The sequence below is a fragment of the Canis aureus genome, chromosome 13, assembly GCF_053574225.1.
Source record: "Canis aureus isolate CA01 chromosome 13, VMU_Caureus_v.1.0, whole genome shotgun sequence".
NCBI lineage: Eukaryota > Metazoa > Chordata > Mammalia > Carnivora > Canidae > Canis > Canis aureus.
In genome coordinates, this window is record NC_135623.1 from 29,262,165 (window position 1) to 29,276,276 (window position 14,112).

General features: G+C 38.7%; 1 protein-coding gene and 1 long non-coding RNA gene across 6 annotated transcripts in view; one reads left to right on the top strand and one right to left on the bottom strand.

The window, feature by feature from the left end:
• Positions 1-6,692, bottom strand: part of LOC144282238 (uncharacterized) — a 41,345-nt gene extending 34,653 nt beyond the window's left edge. Inside the window, exon 1 of one of the 3 annotated variants that reach the window (XR_013350581.1) lies at positions 6,314-6,662. This is a non-coding gene — a long non-coding RNA (uncharacterized LOC144282238). Of the gene's footprint in view, positions 1-6,313 lie in introns of all 3 variants that reach the window. The other 2 variants (XR_013350582.1, XR_013350583.1) reach the window with 2 other exon arrangements.
• OTOGL (otogelin like) overlaps positions 1-14,112 on the top strand; it is a 131,065-nt gene that overhangs the window by 40,537 nt on the left and 76,416 nt on the right. For all 3 annotated transcript variants that reach the window (XM_077845625.1, XM_077845624.1, XM_077845623.1), the window contains 6 exons: positions 563-687; positions 3,674-3,883; positions 6,334-6,499; positions 7,273-7,347; positions 9,985-10,037; positions 11,601-11,763. In XM_077845625.1, the coding sequence (XP_077701751.1) occupies positions 563-687; positions 3,674-3,883; positions 6,334-6,499; positions 7,273-7,347; positions 9,985-10,037; positions 11,601-11,763 (792 nt within the window). The remainder of the gene's footprint in view (positions 1-562; positions 688-3,673; positions 3,884-6,333; positions 6,500-7,272; positions 7,348-9,984; positions 10,038-11,600; positions 11,764-14,112) is intronic.

Sequence of the window (14,112 nt, forward strand, 5' to 3'; positions counted from 1 at the left end):
TTTTATACCATTTTCCCTCAATTTTCTTTTAGCGAAAAGGATGGTACCTCAGTATTTCAGTCTCGTAATGGAAATGAAATATTGAATCAGACATATAGACTATTTATATTTGGGACACTTGGGTCCCGTATATTTGGGTCTCTACCCTCTGCCCGTGTCACTGAGACTACACACACACATTAATGATTTGGTGGTGTGAATGATATTTTGTTAAAACGATGAGAACTGGGTTGGAATCTTGGCTCTGACACTTATCAGCTAAATGACTGTTGATATTTCTCTGAGCTTCTGCTTTGCTTTCTCTTTTAAAGAGAAATTATGTTTTCTTCACAAGGCTAAGGTGATTATTAAATAAAACCATGAATGTCCACAATGTGACACATTTTAAAGTCTTAATAACAGGAAGCTAATGCCATGTGTGTTTTTAAAAAATAGAACATTTTAAGCTCTAAGTTCTCCTTGTAAATAAAAAAAATAGTATTCTCCTTTTTTAGTAATTGGAGACTATGAACAAATGAAATAAATGGAAGAGACTAAGATGCACGTGACCTTTGCTTTCTAGTTCTCCATCAGGCATGATAGAAGGTACCCCACAACTTCATGCAAATGCTTGGAGAGTTTCCACTACTTGTTTTGCACCTGTCCATGTTCCTATGGTGGACCCCTGTAACATTAATCAACAAAACAGTAAGTCTTTCTTCCTACATGTAAATGTAGAGGAAAGTTCCATGTATTATTGTAATCTTTTTTTTTTTTTTTGTATTACTGTAATCTTATAAAATTAGAGAATTAGATATGCCTCTTTATATAATCTAGGTTATTTTTAAAAGAGCTCCAGAAAATGACTATTTTGTTTACTAATTTGCATTAATAAATGTCCTTATTTTAGGGGTTTACAAATCCCTAAGCTCTTCACAGATGTGGGCTGGCATTCTGGAGATTTCAGATTCTTCAAAGGCTAAAGAGAAATCTCTGGAAATACTGTAATAATGCTGTTATAGTCTTGGGATGTTCGACTTCAGGTCCATAGTGTGACAGCTCATGCAGATTCTTCTGTTCCTATCACATTACCAATTCCTACTCAGACAGCGTGTTATGGGTTTATAAGCAGGAGCCAGTGATCCAAGGAAGTCTGTGCCATCAAGTGTGCAACAATTTGAGATGGTCATGCTCCAGAGTTCCAATTTGCAATGACAGTGCAACAAACATGCCAAGAATTTTTGGCTGTATTTTTTTTTTTTACTAAAGCCACAGCAAACTATGGGGAAGGCTATTCCATTGATCAATAAAAAAAAAAGACATATTATATATATATATATATATGTGAAAAATTAATATGCATGCTTAAATAAACATTTTTATAGTTTTAATTTGTTTAAGTGTTTTGGCTAATTTACTGTTTCTATGTAGTTATTTTATTACATACTATTAATAGTGGTTGAGTACCCATAAGAACCCAGTACAATCCCTGGATTTTGTAGTGGTTGTTTGGAAGGATTCTGTTGATTATCATATGGTCTTTATTATTAAGTTATAGGTTTGGTGTCCTGGAAAGATGATGGCTTTCAGTGCTGCTGGTGTTTTGTCAAAGCTAGCTTCTTTTTTATTTTATTTTATTTTTTTTAATTTTAAAGCTAGCTTCTAAACCTGTAGAAGATTGTTAACTCCTGTAGCCATTTTTCCCATCTATAATAAGAGGATTAGACTAAAATCTTGTGGTCTCTATAATTCAATACTTCTTAATCTCATTCCCATTTAAGGATACTTTCTCTCCTATTCTGTCCTCAAATTTCTAATAGACTTCCTTCTCCTTCAGTTAGTCTTGCTCAGTTTGTTTCTAACTTTCTCAATTTTCTCTTTGATATTGTAGCAATTTTATTTTTTTTATAGTAACATGTAATGGTTACTAAATGATAAACTCCATTTCCTTCTGGTCTTTTATTGATGACCTCTCTTGTTACATGCCATTTTATTTTATATATATACATATAAATATACACATATTTTTATATATGTTATCATGCTTACCCACCTATCTCATGTCTTCTATGACATATATTTTAGATATTATCCTTTTTCACCTTTGCCATGACCTATTTTTTTAAGATTTCACAAAGGTAAACTTAGAAAGATCCCCCAAAAAAGGAAAATAAATAAAAAGTCAATAATTCTGATGTGGATTCTGAAGGATATTTTTTCACAAGGATCTTCTTGAGGCACTATTTTACTTAATGTTAGTGGGAATATTTTTTGATTTACAAATCCTTAGGGCACACAATAAAAGCCCCCACTGATATATTCCTTTGTTTTGGAGTTCCTGGGAATTAGAGGAATGCATGCTAACAGAATGCAGTTATAGTCTAAGTTACTTGTTTTCATATATTTATCTGTAGCAATGCAAAATATAATACTCAGTTAATTACCATGTATTTCTTTACCAATGATAAATATATTTAAAATATTCAACAAAATAAGTTCAGGGTTTTTTTTCCTTTAAATTCCAGTTAGTTAACATACAGGGTAATGTTAGTTTCAGGTGTAGAAATAATTAATCACTTCCATGCAACCCTCAGTGTTTATGACAAGTGCCCTCCTTCATACTCATCGCCCATTTAACCCACCTCGCCTCCAGCAACTCTCAGTTTGTTCTCTATAGTTAAGAGTCTGTTTCTTGGTTTGTTTTCCCTCCATGTCTATTTGTTTTATTTCCTGAATTCCACATGAGTGAAATCATATGGTATTTGTCTTTCTCTGACTGATGTATTTCACATAGCATAATACTCTCTAGCTCCATCCACATTATTGTAAATGGCAAGACTTCATTCTTTTTAATAGCTGAGTTTATGTGTTTTTTTTTAGAAAGATGGAATTTAGATTGCTTTGTCAAACTTGGTTACTTCCATAATTCTATTTGATCAGTCATTCTCAAGGGAAAAGTCGATAAAATTCAAGAAGTGATTACACAGACCTCCCAAAATGGGTTGGTATTATATTTCATGGCCTTTAGCATGTAGTCCAATCCCTAATCTCTATTCATTACTCATTTATTCATGCATTCATAGATTTTTTATCAGACATCATTGAGCTCCTGGTATTTGCCAGACATTGTTCAATGTTCCTTGCGCAGACATTGTATTCAATGACTATATGGTAACTGCCGCATTATATTTACCCCAGAGACTTCATTGGAATGAGATGATTCCCAATCCTTCCTGGATAATTTTGAATTCCAGGAAGTTGCCCTAGCATCTACAATCTGGCACCCTTCTTACTGTGTGTGGCTGTCTGGAGATAAGCCTTCTAATACTCACCAATTCTTTATAGCAGAATTGGGGCAATTTTCTGTGAAGGTCCTCAGACAGTTGGGTAATTGAGACCATTTCTATTGACACTTCTGTTACTCATATTATTCAGATATAACACAATACTTCTTTTTTGCCAAAGATTATTAAATATGGATTAAGTGCTGTCACCAATATTACTAAATGTAAAAATAAACCAACAAAACAGTATAAATGGAAAATGTTGGCTCCTGTTGAAAATTATATGCAATTTTGTATATTACTAGGAAAGCAAGATGCTTGGATAGTTCTGGAATTTGATACTTAAAGGTATGATCTGGACTAGGAAATGAGGTGCTAATGGTTTTTGTTGTTGTTGTTTTGTCTGTTAGTTGGATATGCAGCACACTGTGATGTTATCCATCAAGAGCTCTTTGCTTCTTGCCACATCTACATTAGCCCTGGGCTGTACTATCAGCTGTGCCGCCATGACGCTTGCAAGTGTGGAAGCGCCTGTCTGTGCAATGCTCTTGCCCACTACACCTACCTCTGCAGCCAGCGCGGTATTACCATTGATTTCAGAGCTCAGATTTCATTCTGTGGTGAGTATGATGATGGTATAGATAAAGATGATCAGATGACACTTTAAAGATTTTTGTGTAATTACTGCTTTTTTTTTTTTTTTTAAAAGAAAGGTCAATATTGCCTAAGTTATCTGGAAGATGATTAAAATGTGCAAACATGAAAAACAAATGAAATGCTTCATTTCTTAAAATTGGAACTATATTGGATAAGACCAATAATTTTTTTTTACTATTTTTATTGTAAGCAAAATTAGAGTTGTAACTGCATCATTTGAGATATGCAACAGAAATAATGTGAAAAATCTGAAAAAAATTATCATTAAAATATCATATCTAAGTATCAGAAAATATGGAAGAGCATTATGTGAGATGGTGGCATAGGTGATTTGTAGCTAATAGGTACGTTTACACAACAGGCAATTATCTCAAGGTCAACCTCATGGCTATGGTGTCTGTTGTCTCATTCATGGTAAGTTGTTTCCTTTCTTTACGTGTTGTATAATTTTTTTATGAGTTAATCTTTATCAGAGCCACCCTTTGCCCCACGCTTGTTAGAATCTTTTATGGCCTGGGTTTCAGGAGCGTCACTTCCCACCTCTCCACCCTCTCCCTGCCACAGATTGCGTTAAGCTTTTCCCTGTTGCTGTAGGGGTATCACTGGCCAGTTTTGATAGTAATTTCTCAGCTTGGGCATTCTAAGACAAAAATATTGTAAATATAAAAGTAATGAAAATCCATACACCAAACTGTACAGGATGTATATCTGGGATTTAATTTCTCAGAGGATACTTTATTTCATCACAGACCCCATGGAATTAGAGAAGCTCTCCTGACCTCTTCTGGTATTATAGTCAGATTTTCTTCAAGTCCAGGAGTTAGCAATAACACCCTTGGGCTTCCTATGTTTTTGTAAATAAAGTTTATTGCCCATATGTTTACAGATTGTCTATGGCTGCTTTTGAGCTACAAAGGCAGAGTTGAGTAGTTGTGACAGCGATTGGATGGCCTGCAGAGCTGAGGCCATTTGCCATTTGGCCCTTTACAGAAAAAGTCTGCTGACCTCAGCTGTAGTACATCTCTCAACTGAAGATGGAGCTTTTCTGAGGGTCCAGGTTAAAATTCTCCCAGGTCCTTGCCTTCTGAAGGATCAACTTTCATTTTCCTTTCCCACATGAGTTAAATGTGAGGCTCAGGTTTCCTGGGACCCATTCTCTTTCTCCTCTCAAGTTTTGGATTTTATTTCCCTCTTCACATCTGGTATTTGGGAGATTACCCCTCCACCATTTTTTAAAATGTTTTATCTAGCTTTTTCCTAGGTTTTCTTAAAATATTTATTTATTTATTTATTTGAGAGAGAGAGAGTGCACAAGCAGGGGGAGGGGCAGAGGGAGGAGAGAATCTTAAGCAGACTCCATGCTGAGCATGGAGCCCAAGGTGGGGGGAGGGAGGACTCAATCCCAGGACTGTGAGATGTGAAATCATGATCTGAGCTGAAATCAAGAGTCAGGCTCTCAACTGACTGAGCCACCAGTCACCTCTCTAGGATTTTTTCTTTTTTTTTTCTTTTTTACAAGTATATTTCTAGATTATTTTAATTTGCCTGCTATAATCAGTTTGGGTTGGTCTAAAGAGAAATTGGAAAGGTTTAGAAAAAAATTATCGACCTGATTCAAAAAGTGAAAAATAAGAGCTATGGGTATGGATCAATTAAGCCAACTCTTGCCTTATTTGTTGAAGACTTAAAATTTACTTAGATTTAAATAATGTCATGAGCAAGATGATGTCAGTATAGCAGTAAATAGGTTTAAAATGTGAGGACAGAAAGTTTCTTCGGACATGCAAAATACTTGAAATATTTTAAAAAATATGGTACAGACTGTTAAAGACTGTTGTGGAATGTCACACTTAAAAACATTTCAAAATAGAAACTTTATACATCTGTTCCACTTCTATTGAGGCAAATGCAGTTGATCCTGAAGATTGGGGGAGTTGGGGCCACTAATTTCCCACCCACACAGTTGAAATTCATGTATAACTTTCGACTCCCCAGGCACTTAACTAATAACAGCTTACTGTTACCCAGAGCCTTACCGATAATATAGTCAATAAACACATCTTTTGTGTATGTTTTATATACTATATTCTTGTAATAAAGGAAGCCAGAGAAAAGATAATATTATTGAGAAAATCATAAAGAAGAGAAAGTACATTTACTACTATTCTGTATTTGTTGAAAAAAAAATCCAAGTATAGTTAGACCAACCCACGCAGTTCAAATCCATGCTCTTCAAGGGTCAACGGTCATTTTATTTGCTTTTTTATTTCTCTTATAGGATTCTATAATGTTCTAAGGTTTATTGATGTGATATATCTTTGTCTTTCCTGGCTTCCGTCTGTGATAGACTCATCACCCAGCATTAATGCTTTGTGCCCTGTGGCAATCCTTACCTGATGCTCCTTCATCCTAGGGGTCGTGTGCCAGAAGGGCATGCTGTACCACCACTGTGCCTCCTTTTGTCGCCGCTCCTGCGTGTCCCTAGCTGCCCCTGAGCAGTGTAACGATGACTGTGCTGAGGGCTGCAACTGTCCCGAAGGCAAATACTATGAAGACACGCTTCACTTTTGTGTGCCCATGTAAGTCACAGGAGTGGGCTGACAGGATCTGGCATCTCTCTCTGCCCTTATAAGTTAAATGGGCTTCCAGGCTTGTTTTGTTTGTTTTTTCAAATTTAATTGACTCAACACCCTTTACTGGAAAATAAATGTTCTCCATGATTGAATAGCTACCTTTCCTCTAAAACGAGTGTGCATATATGCAGAGATGTGCCTGTGAGCTGTGGCCTTAATGTTTCTTGATGTCTTTATTTCCTTATTTTTAACCGTGTACATGTTCACAAGTAGCTGTAGGAACAGCTAAGGAATGTGATGGTGAATCCCAAAGTTTATTCCTGCTTGTTCTTACCATGTCAAAATTAATAACAAGGCTCATGTTCTACTGTCATGTGCCAAATCTCAGTAGCAGGAGTGCCTATCAGCACTCAGAAATGCCTCAGATCTCATGGGGGGGTCAGGGTTTTTGTCTTACACATAGGGCAAAATGATATATCAATTATATTTCTCTGAAGTGCATTCAGGGGCTTTTTCATGATGAAAACCACATAGTCTGTACTGAGACTGACACAGAACCTGTGCTGCAGAAAACATAATCTGAAGCTACGCGATACTCCACAGGTAAATGGTTCCTGCCATTCGCAGAACAGGATTGCAGGCAGGCAATGGATTATGTCATCCTTAGTGTGTGCCTTAACATCACCAATATGGAGCATAAGGTCTGCTTGAAATGTAGTGTTTTTAAAAAATTTATATCCTATTTTATTAACTTACCCCCCCCCCCTTTTTTTTTGTAGATTTCACTGCCGGTGTCACTATAGGGGCAGCGTGTATCAGCCTGGGGAGCTCATCCCAACACCATCTGGCTTATGGTAGATTTCAATGATGGGGCTTGTACTTGACAGCATGTCCTAATATAATTTTTAAACCCAAACTACAAATCTAAATATGACTTTTATAATTTAAGGTGTACGGATAACCTTTATATGGCCTTTTCAACCACATATATATTCCATTTCAGCACGGAATGCCTAACTAAGTCTTACACTCATGACTGCAGAAAATAGTTATGAATTGAGGTGTCACGCAGCGGAATGGAAGCCCTTTGATGAATTTGGTTCTCAGAAGTACTGCAAGCTGCTGAGGGGTTTTAGTTGGCCTGAACCACACATACCACATGCCCAAGTCAGGGGACACCCTCCCTAGTGAACTCGATCCTAGCGAGATGACACTTATTCATAGGGTGACACTCCTTCCTGTCCTAACCTGTTTGTGGAAAATGCAGACATGTCCATGCAGCAGTCCACATTGATCTTCATCCAACTCCTAATCTCCCTCTTTCGAGTTGCACCACAGGGACCTGCAGATAATAATAGAAGATAATAGTAATGATAATGATAATAATGATATCTAACCATTACCATGCACATTCTGCAGTCCTGGTGCCAGCCTAAGGGTTTTACGTTTAATATTCAAACTGTCCCCACCGTTAACCCTAAGAGAGTTGGGCACCGTTGCTATAGGCCCTGCTTACAGGTGAGGAAAATGAGGCACAGGCAGTTAAGCAGCCAGGTAATAAAGCTGATTTCCAATTCCAGGAAAGCTGGCTCTGCAGTGCTTACTCCATCGCCTACCTTGCTCTGCAGCCGATTTTGTGTTTGTGGCAGTAAACTGTTTATGGTCAATTGATCTTTATTGTTATTTCTATTTGCCCCCCTTTCACCCCTCCATCAAGACACCAAGGCCACCAGCTCTTGAATCTTTCTCTAGTAGGTTGTACTACTAGCCAGTTTCCCAAGCTGGAAATTTAGGAATCATTTCGAACTTTTTCCTTCTGCTCAACACTCCTTCCAGCCAGTAAACCCCCAACCCCAGTGGACTTTGCATTCTGGACATAGGTGAATTCCACTCCTGTGTTCCCATCACTACTCTCTAGCCATGTCTCTCACTGTCTCTTTTCTGGGCCTTTCTACCTGGTTTTCTTGCCTCGAGTCTTGCCCCCTTCCATTCTACTTAGGTGTTATCTCTCTCTAGAATTTAACGCAATTGGATTTATTTAAGTAAACTTGGCAAAAATGAAGGAACCATCCACTTCAAGGAGGAAAAAAATTTCTATTAGTGCAGCGAACTCCTGTACCATTCTTCTTTAAAAAAGCTTATATCTCAGAGAGAGAGAGAGAGAGAGAGAGAATGATTTGGAAGAGCGGGGTCTGTGCCCTGGGATCCATGTCAGGTCCTCTCCGCCTGCACAGTGTGAGTGAGTCCTACTCTGCGTGTCATCTCAGGTAGCATGATACACATGCACACATTTCGTGTAACATGGCCCTTGTGTGCTAGTCAGCTTCTTCACCTGGGCTCAGATGTAGAACACATGGTCTGGTCCAACGCTGAAGCAAACACTGTTTATGCTGGAGTTGTTGAGAACTGGATAGTGTTGTTTCCTATCTTGATTTCTCTTTTTAATTGAGATATAATTAAATGATATCTTCTTAAGGGCTTTCCGAGATTAATCTAGCTTGATTTGGCTTGCCTTATGCCCTGTATTTAGATCCTAAGTTGCAAGGAAGATGGGCTTCTACTCTATCTTCAGTGTGGCTGCCAATGTTCTAGAATTGGAACCAACCATATTCCTTCCCCCATTTAAGGTCTCTGAGATGAAGTCCTAGCATCTTAATGGAGTTGGCCTTGGCCTCTTTGGCATCTGCATCTCCTGTCACTTCTCCCCTTGCACTTTGTTACACAGAACCCTGTTCCACCACATGTGGCTTTGTACCACATCTCCACTGAGTGTGACAGCTTCCTGCTTTATCCATGTCATAACCTCCATCCATTCTTTAAGACTGTCCAGACTTTAAAAAAAAAAAAAAAACTCTCCAGACTTTGCCTTCTTTGATCATCTCAGTTGCCAAGAGATTTTAAGCCATTTCTCTTTGCTTTACTTTCAGCTTTTTGTTTTTGCTTGTTGTTTTTGTTTTTTTAAAGATTTTATTTATTTATTCATGAAAGACACACACACACACACAGAGAAGCAGAGACAGAGGCAGAGAGAGAAGCAGGCTCCACGCAGGGAGCTCAGTCCCCACACTCCAGGATCACGCCCTGAGCCGAAGGCAGATGCTCAACCCTGAACCACCCAGGCATCCCTCTTTGCTTTACTTTTGTATCTTAAACATAATTCTACATTGTATATGTCACACGGCACAGATTTATTTGTGTGTCTTCCTTTCTTACTAGAATATAAGCACTTGGGTGAAGACTGTGAATTTTGGTTTCTGTGTCCCCTATAGCTTTTGCGGTGCCTCCCACATATATGTCTGATAAAAATTGAACTGAAATAGGTCTCTTCAAATTGAACCTAAGCCAATAACTTATTTGTAAAAAAAGAATATGTGGGGAAAAATAATATCTGTAAGTGTGCCCCATCAATTTTTGCATAGTCCATTGTTTTTGAAATATAGAAAAAACTGAGATGTGGCCTCATAAATTAACTATCTGTTTACCTCTACTAGCCAGTGTTCAAATGGGACGGTGAAATGTGAAGAACCAGCCACGCCCTCTACTGGTAAGAGCTAGATAGATGTTTTCCTGAAAGAGAACGCTGCTCTAACACTGTTGCCCTTTTTCTGGAAGCCAGACATCCATCACAGCCCTCCTTGCCAATGTGCATGAATATAGCCTTGGGAATGTTCCTCAACCTGGTGCTCCGTACTTCCTTTTTTTTTTCTTCACTTTGATGATTATAATATTCGTAGGACATACTGGGGTGAACTTACAAGGCTGCTGAGGGGCAGACTGATGAACCCGGGGATGCCTACAGGCGGCCTACCCCAGAACGGGTGCAGGTGCACGTGCATCCAGGCATCTGTTGAAACCCATCTGTGGAACAGCGATTGGGAAACTACTCTAGACCAGGCCTTCTCAGATGTGATGTGTGCACAATCATCTGGGGACCTTGGTAAAACATTAATTCTGATCAGCAGGGTCGGGGACGATGCCCAAGATGCTACATTTCTGCCGATGGCCGAGGTGAGGCTCCTGCCACTGGTTCTTGGACTCTAGGCCTAGCAGCCATCAGCTACACATGGTTTGCAAAATGACATCTACCACCATCTCTCTTCAGAATGTTGTTTTACACTTGCTTATCATTCCTGAAAATCCTACAGAGTACTCTACCTATTATTTGTTTTCACCATTAAAAAGCCTCAAGTTTTTAGTCACTGTGCAGAAGTTCTAGACAAATAACAAACAACACTGCTTTCATTGATTTTAATGGACAGAAAAAGTGGAGGCTGATAAAACGGAGCTATTACTTTGTTATTTATTTGCAGGGCCTTGTATATATTATTATAAATTAGCTTTGATTTATATGCCCTGGATTTGCTTTATGAGGATTCAAGCATCAAGGCTCCTTTACCGGGTATATTCACGGACCACACACGTATTCAGTAGCAACTGGGTCACCCTTGCCTCGCCCTACTCGCTTCAGGGTGGCTTTGAGTAAAAGAGAGGGAAATCCAGGTGGCCGGACTTCTCCCAGCGGAGCCCACAAGATTTGATCCCATTGGCCCCAGTAAGGGAATTTATTTAATCCCTCTGAGCCCGAAAGCTTTCCGGAAGAAGATGTAGCCCCTACCCTGCCTATAATTATGTCTGCTTTTGTACTTCCACACTGTGGTGGGGACTGGTGTAAATAATGACTCAGAGGTGAAGAAAGATCTAAAACTATCGTGTGTTCATTGTAAATACATGGCTTTGTAAGAGTGTGAGCAGGCTATGTTACCCGTCCTCAAAAAATTGAAAGTGTATGTTTGGCTCAATCAAAATACCCTGTTTCTTGACCTCAGAAAATTATATAACCGTTGCTTAGTGATTGCTTTGTGGAGGGCAGCTAAGGTTCTCAAACTCCAAGTAGGTTTTTGCAATTTAGGAGACCAAAGGGAATCGTTCTGGAGAAGGTTTGTACGTTCCTCAACCAAACATTAAGAGTCAGAGCATCATCTAGTAATAACTGGTAAGATATTCTACAATGAATTCTGTTTTGATGACAAATGCATGTCAGCATGCGTGTTTGTCTGTGGAGCAAATACAAAGTTAAGAGTATTATATCTGTGCCTTTTCCCTGAAGTTCCTGCCTGTCCCGAAGGAAAAGTGTATTTCGACTGCAGATTTCCTGACCCTGAATTACCAGCTGGTGGTGTAAATTGTGAGACCACATGTGCAAACCTGGCCATGAACTTCACTTGTGCCCCATCCTCACCCTGTATAAGTGGCTGTGTTTGTGCTCCAGGGTAAGCCTTTTTTTTTTCTTTCTTTTTTTTTTTTGAAAATATTTAGAATTTGAAAATGCAAGAGCTCTTAAAAATATTATTTACGGAAATAGCTAAAACTGTTCTGACTGGTGGTGAACTCTGAGTTGGTAACTAGAAGACTATTGTAATTATTTTGCTATATTCATGTAACCTATCACATGCTGTCTTTGAAATATTACACATGATGCATAACAGATGATTAAATATGTCGCACGGGTTATACATACAGTATCGTTGAAGCAATACGACGAATGGAAGAGAACTCATTTCAGGATGGACTTGGCATTTATCTCCTGGTTTAACTGCAGTTTTGGGAAAGTGAGAGTGAGCCAGTATCCATTTAAAATACTTCAAGTGCATATCTTTTCTATATTATGGTTGTTGAAGTGAAGTTAGAATAGTGAGGCCAACTGCTGTACTTTTTAATTTCTTAATTTTTATCTTTTTGGGATTTTATTTAGTTATTTAGCATGAGTGAGGAGAGGGGGGAGAGGGAGAGGACTTGAAAGACTCTCTAGCAGACTCTGTACTGAGCGTGGAGCCTGATGCAGGCTCCCGCAACCCTGAGATTGTGACCTGAGCTGAAACCAAGAGTTGGATGCTTAACCAATGAGCCCCCGAGGTGTCCTGCCAACTGCTTTACTTAATGGATGTTATGAAAAATATGGGGCGTGGAGGCTACATAGGGCAGTGGGGACCAGTGGGAGCTCTGGCTTCAAACACACCAGAGTTCAAGTCCCAGCTCTGCTGATGTTAGCTGGGTGATTTTCCTGCAAATTTCTTTTAAGCCTGTTATGTTTGTGAGCTATGGTGTATGTGTTGAGGGGGAGGGGTGCTCAATCAATATGAATCACTATGTTATAGCAGAATAATCTACTCCTGTTTTTGTAAGTTTACTTTACTAGCATGAATGCCTCATCCACAGGGAAGTTAAATACAGAATCTGGTAGCTGTTGGTTCCCCTGCAGGCACTTAACATCTGGCCTCACTGGCCCTCCCTCTTCTGGTAGTGAATGGAGGCAGTGCACAGAGAGAGAGGCCACCTGAGGCAAACAGGTCACCCATTCTTCCCCGGTGAACACATTTGCACGGAGGGATTCCTGGGCTCAGTTCCTTTAAACCATGAGCAAAGAAGAGAGAGGTTTTGTAGTTCGTTTCTCAGGAGAGTTGCATTTGTCTAGATGGTCCCATCTGGAATAGATAAAAGAGCCAAATGACTTGGGACCATACCAATCTCTTTAGAAAGGGAGGAGGTTGAAAGAACAAGTGCCCGCAGGTGGGGGTGTAAAGGCAGGTAGGAATCAGGCCATAGAGCAGATGACATTTTAGTAAAATGAGGAAGACATTTTAGTAAAAAAAGGACAAGGGAAATATAACCTTTATTATGATAAAATAATTGGAACCGACAACGTTGCTTGATTTGATTTGATTATGACTCAAGGACTCATGGCTGATAAAGCTGCATCCTAATTTTTTTCATATGCCTGTGATTAACGCTATTATTTTTTTAAAGAATATTTATTTACTGTCACCTTTGACTGTTAGTTCAACGATGATTTATTTATTTACAGGTTTGATTTCATTTCAAAAACTACAGAAATTTTTTTCTCACCTTCTCTTATTGTGTTGAAGTAAATATAGCTAGAATTAACTGAGAGGCCTTTGACTGATTTGGAAATAATTTTATTATATAGAACATTCTTTTATAAAGTTGTTCATGATAATATGATTTGGATTGTCTTCCATTTGACCTTGACTGACTTTTTTTAGGACAATAAGCCTAGTGTCACCTGCTTATGGGGATCCTTGGAGTGACAGCCATTCATTGAGTATGAAGGATCCTCATAACTTGGTTTAGAAATCACTGTTGGGGTCCCTGGGTGGCTCAGTTGGTTGAGTGTCAGACTTGTGTTTTCAGCTCAGGTCGTGATCTCAGGGTAATTGGGATTGAGGCCCTCAGAATCTCAGCTTTCTCCTTTTAAAGTGTATCTACAAACGTCTAAGGGGTTGAGTATGTGTCATGCACCAGTCAAATGGTGCTAACATTTGGGACACTGTGTTAAGCTACGCGGTGGGGATACTACTAAAATACATTTATAAGATAACAACAGAATCTACCTTTGGGATTGTCATGAGGATTAGGTGAATTAGTGCTGTGCTATTCTATAGTGGCTGGGTCACAGGAAGCACTCAGAAATATTTGTTTTTGCTGTTGTTTTTATTTTCTCTGTGAAATATTTTTAAAAAATATTTTATTTATTTATTCATGAGAGACAGAGACAGTGTTTCACAAGTGTTTCACATTCTTTATTATTAACACATTTTAAA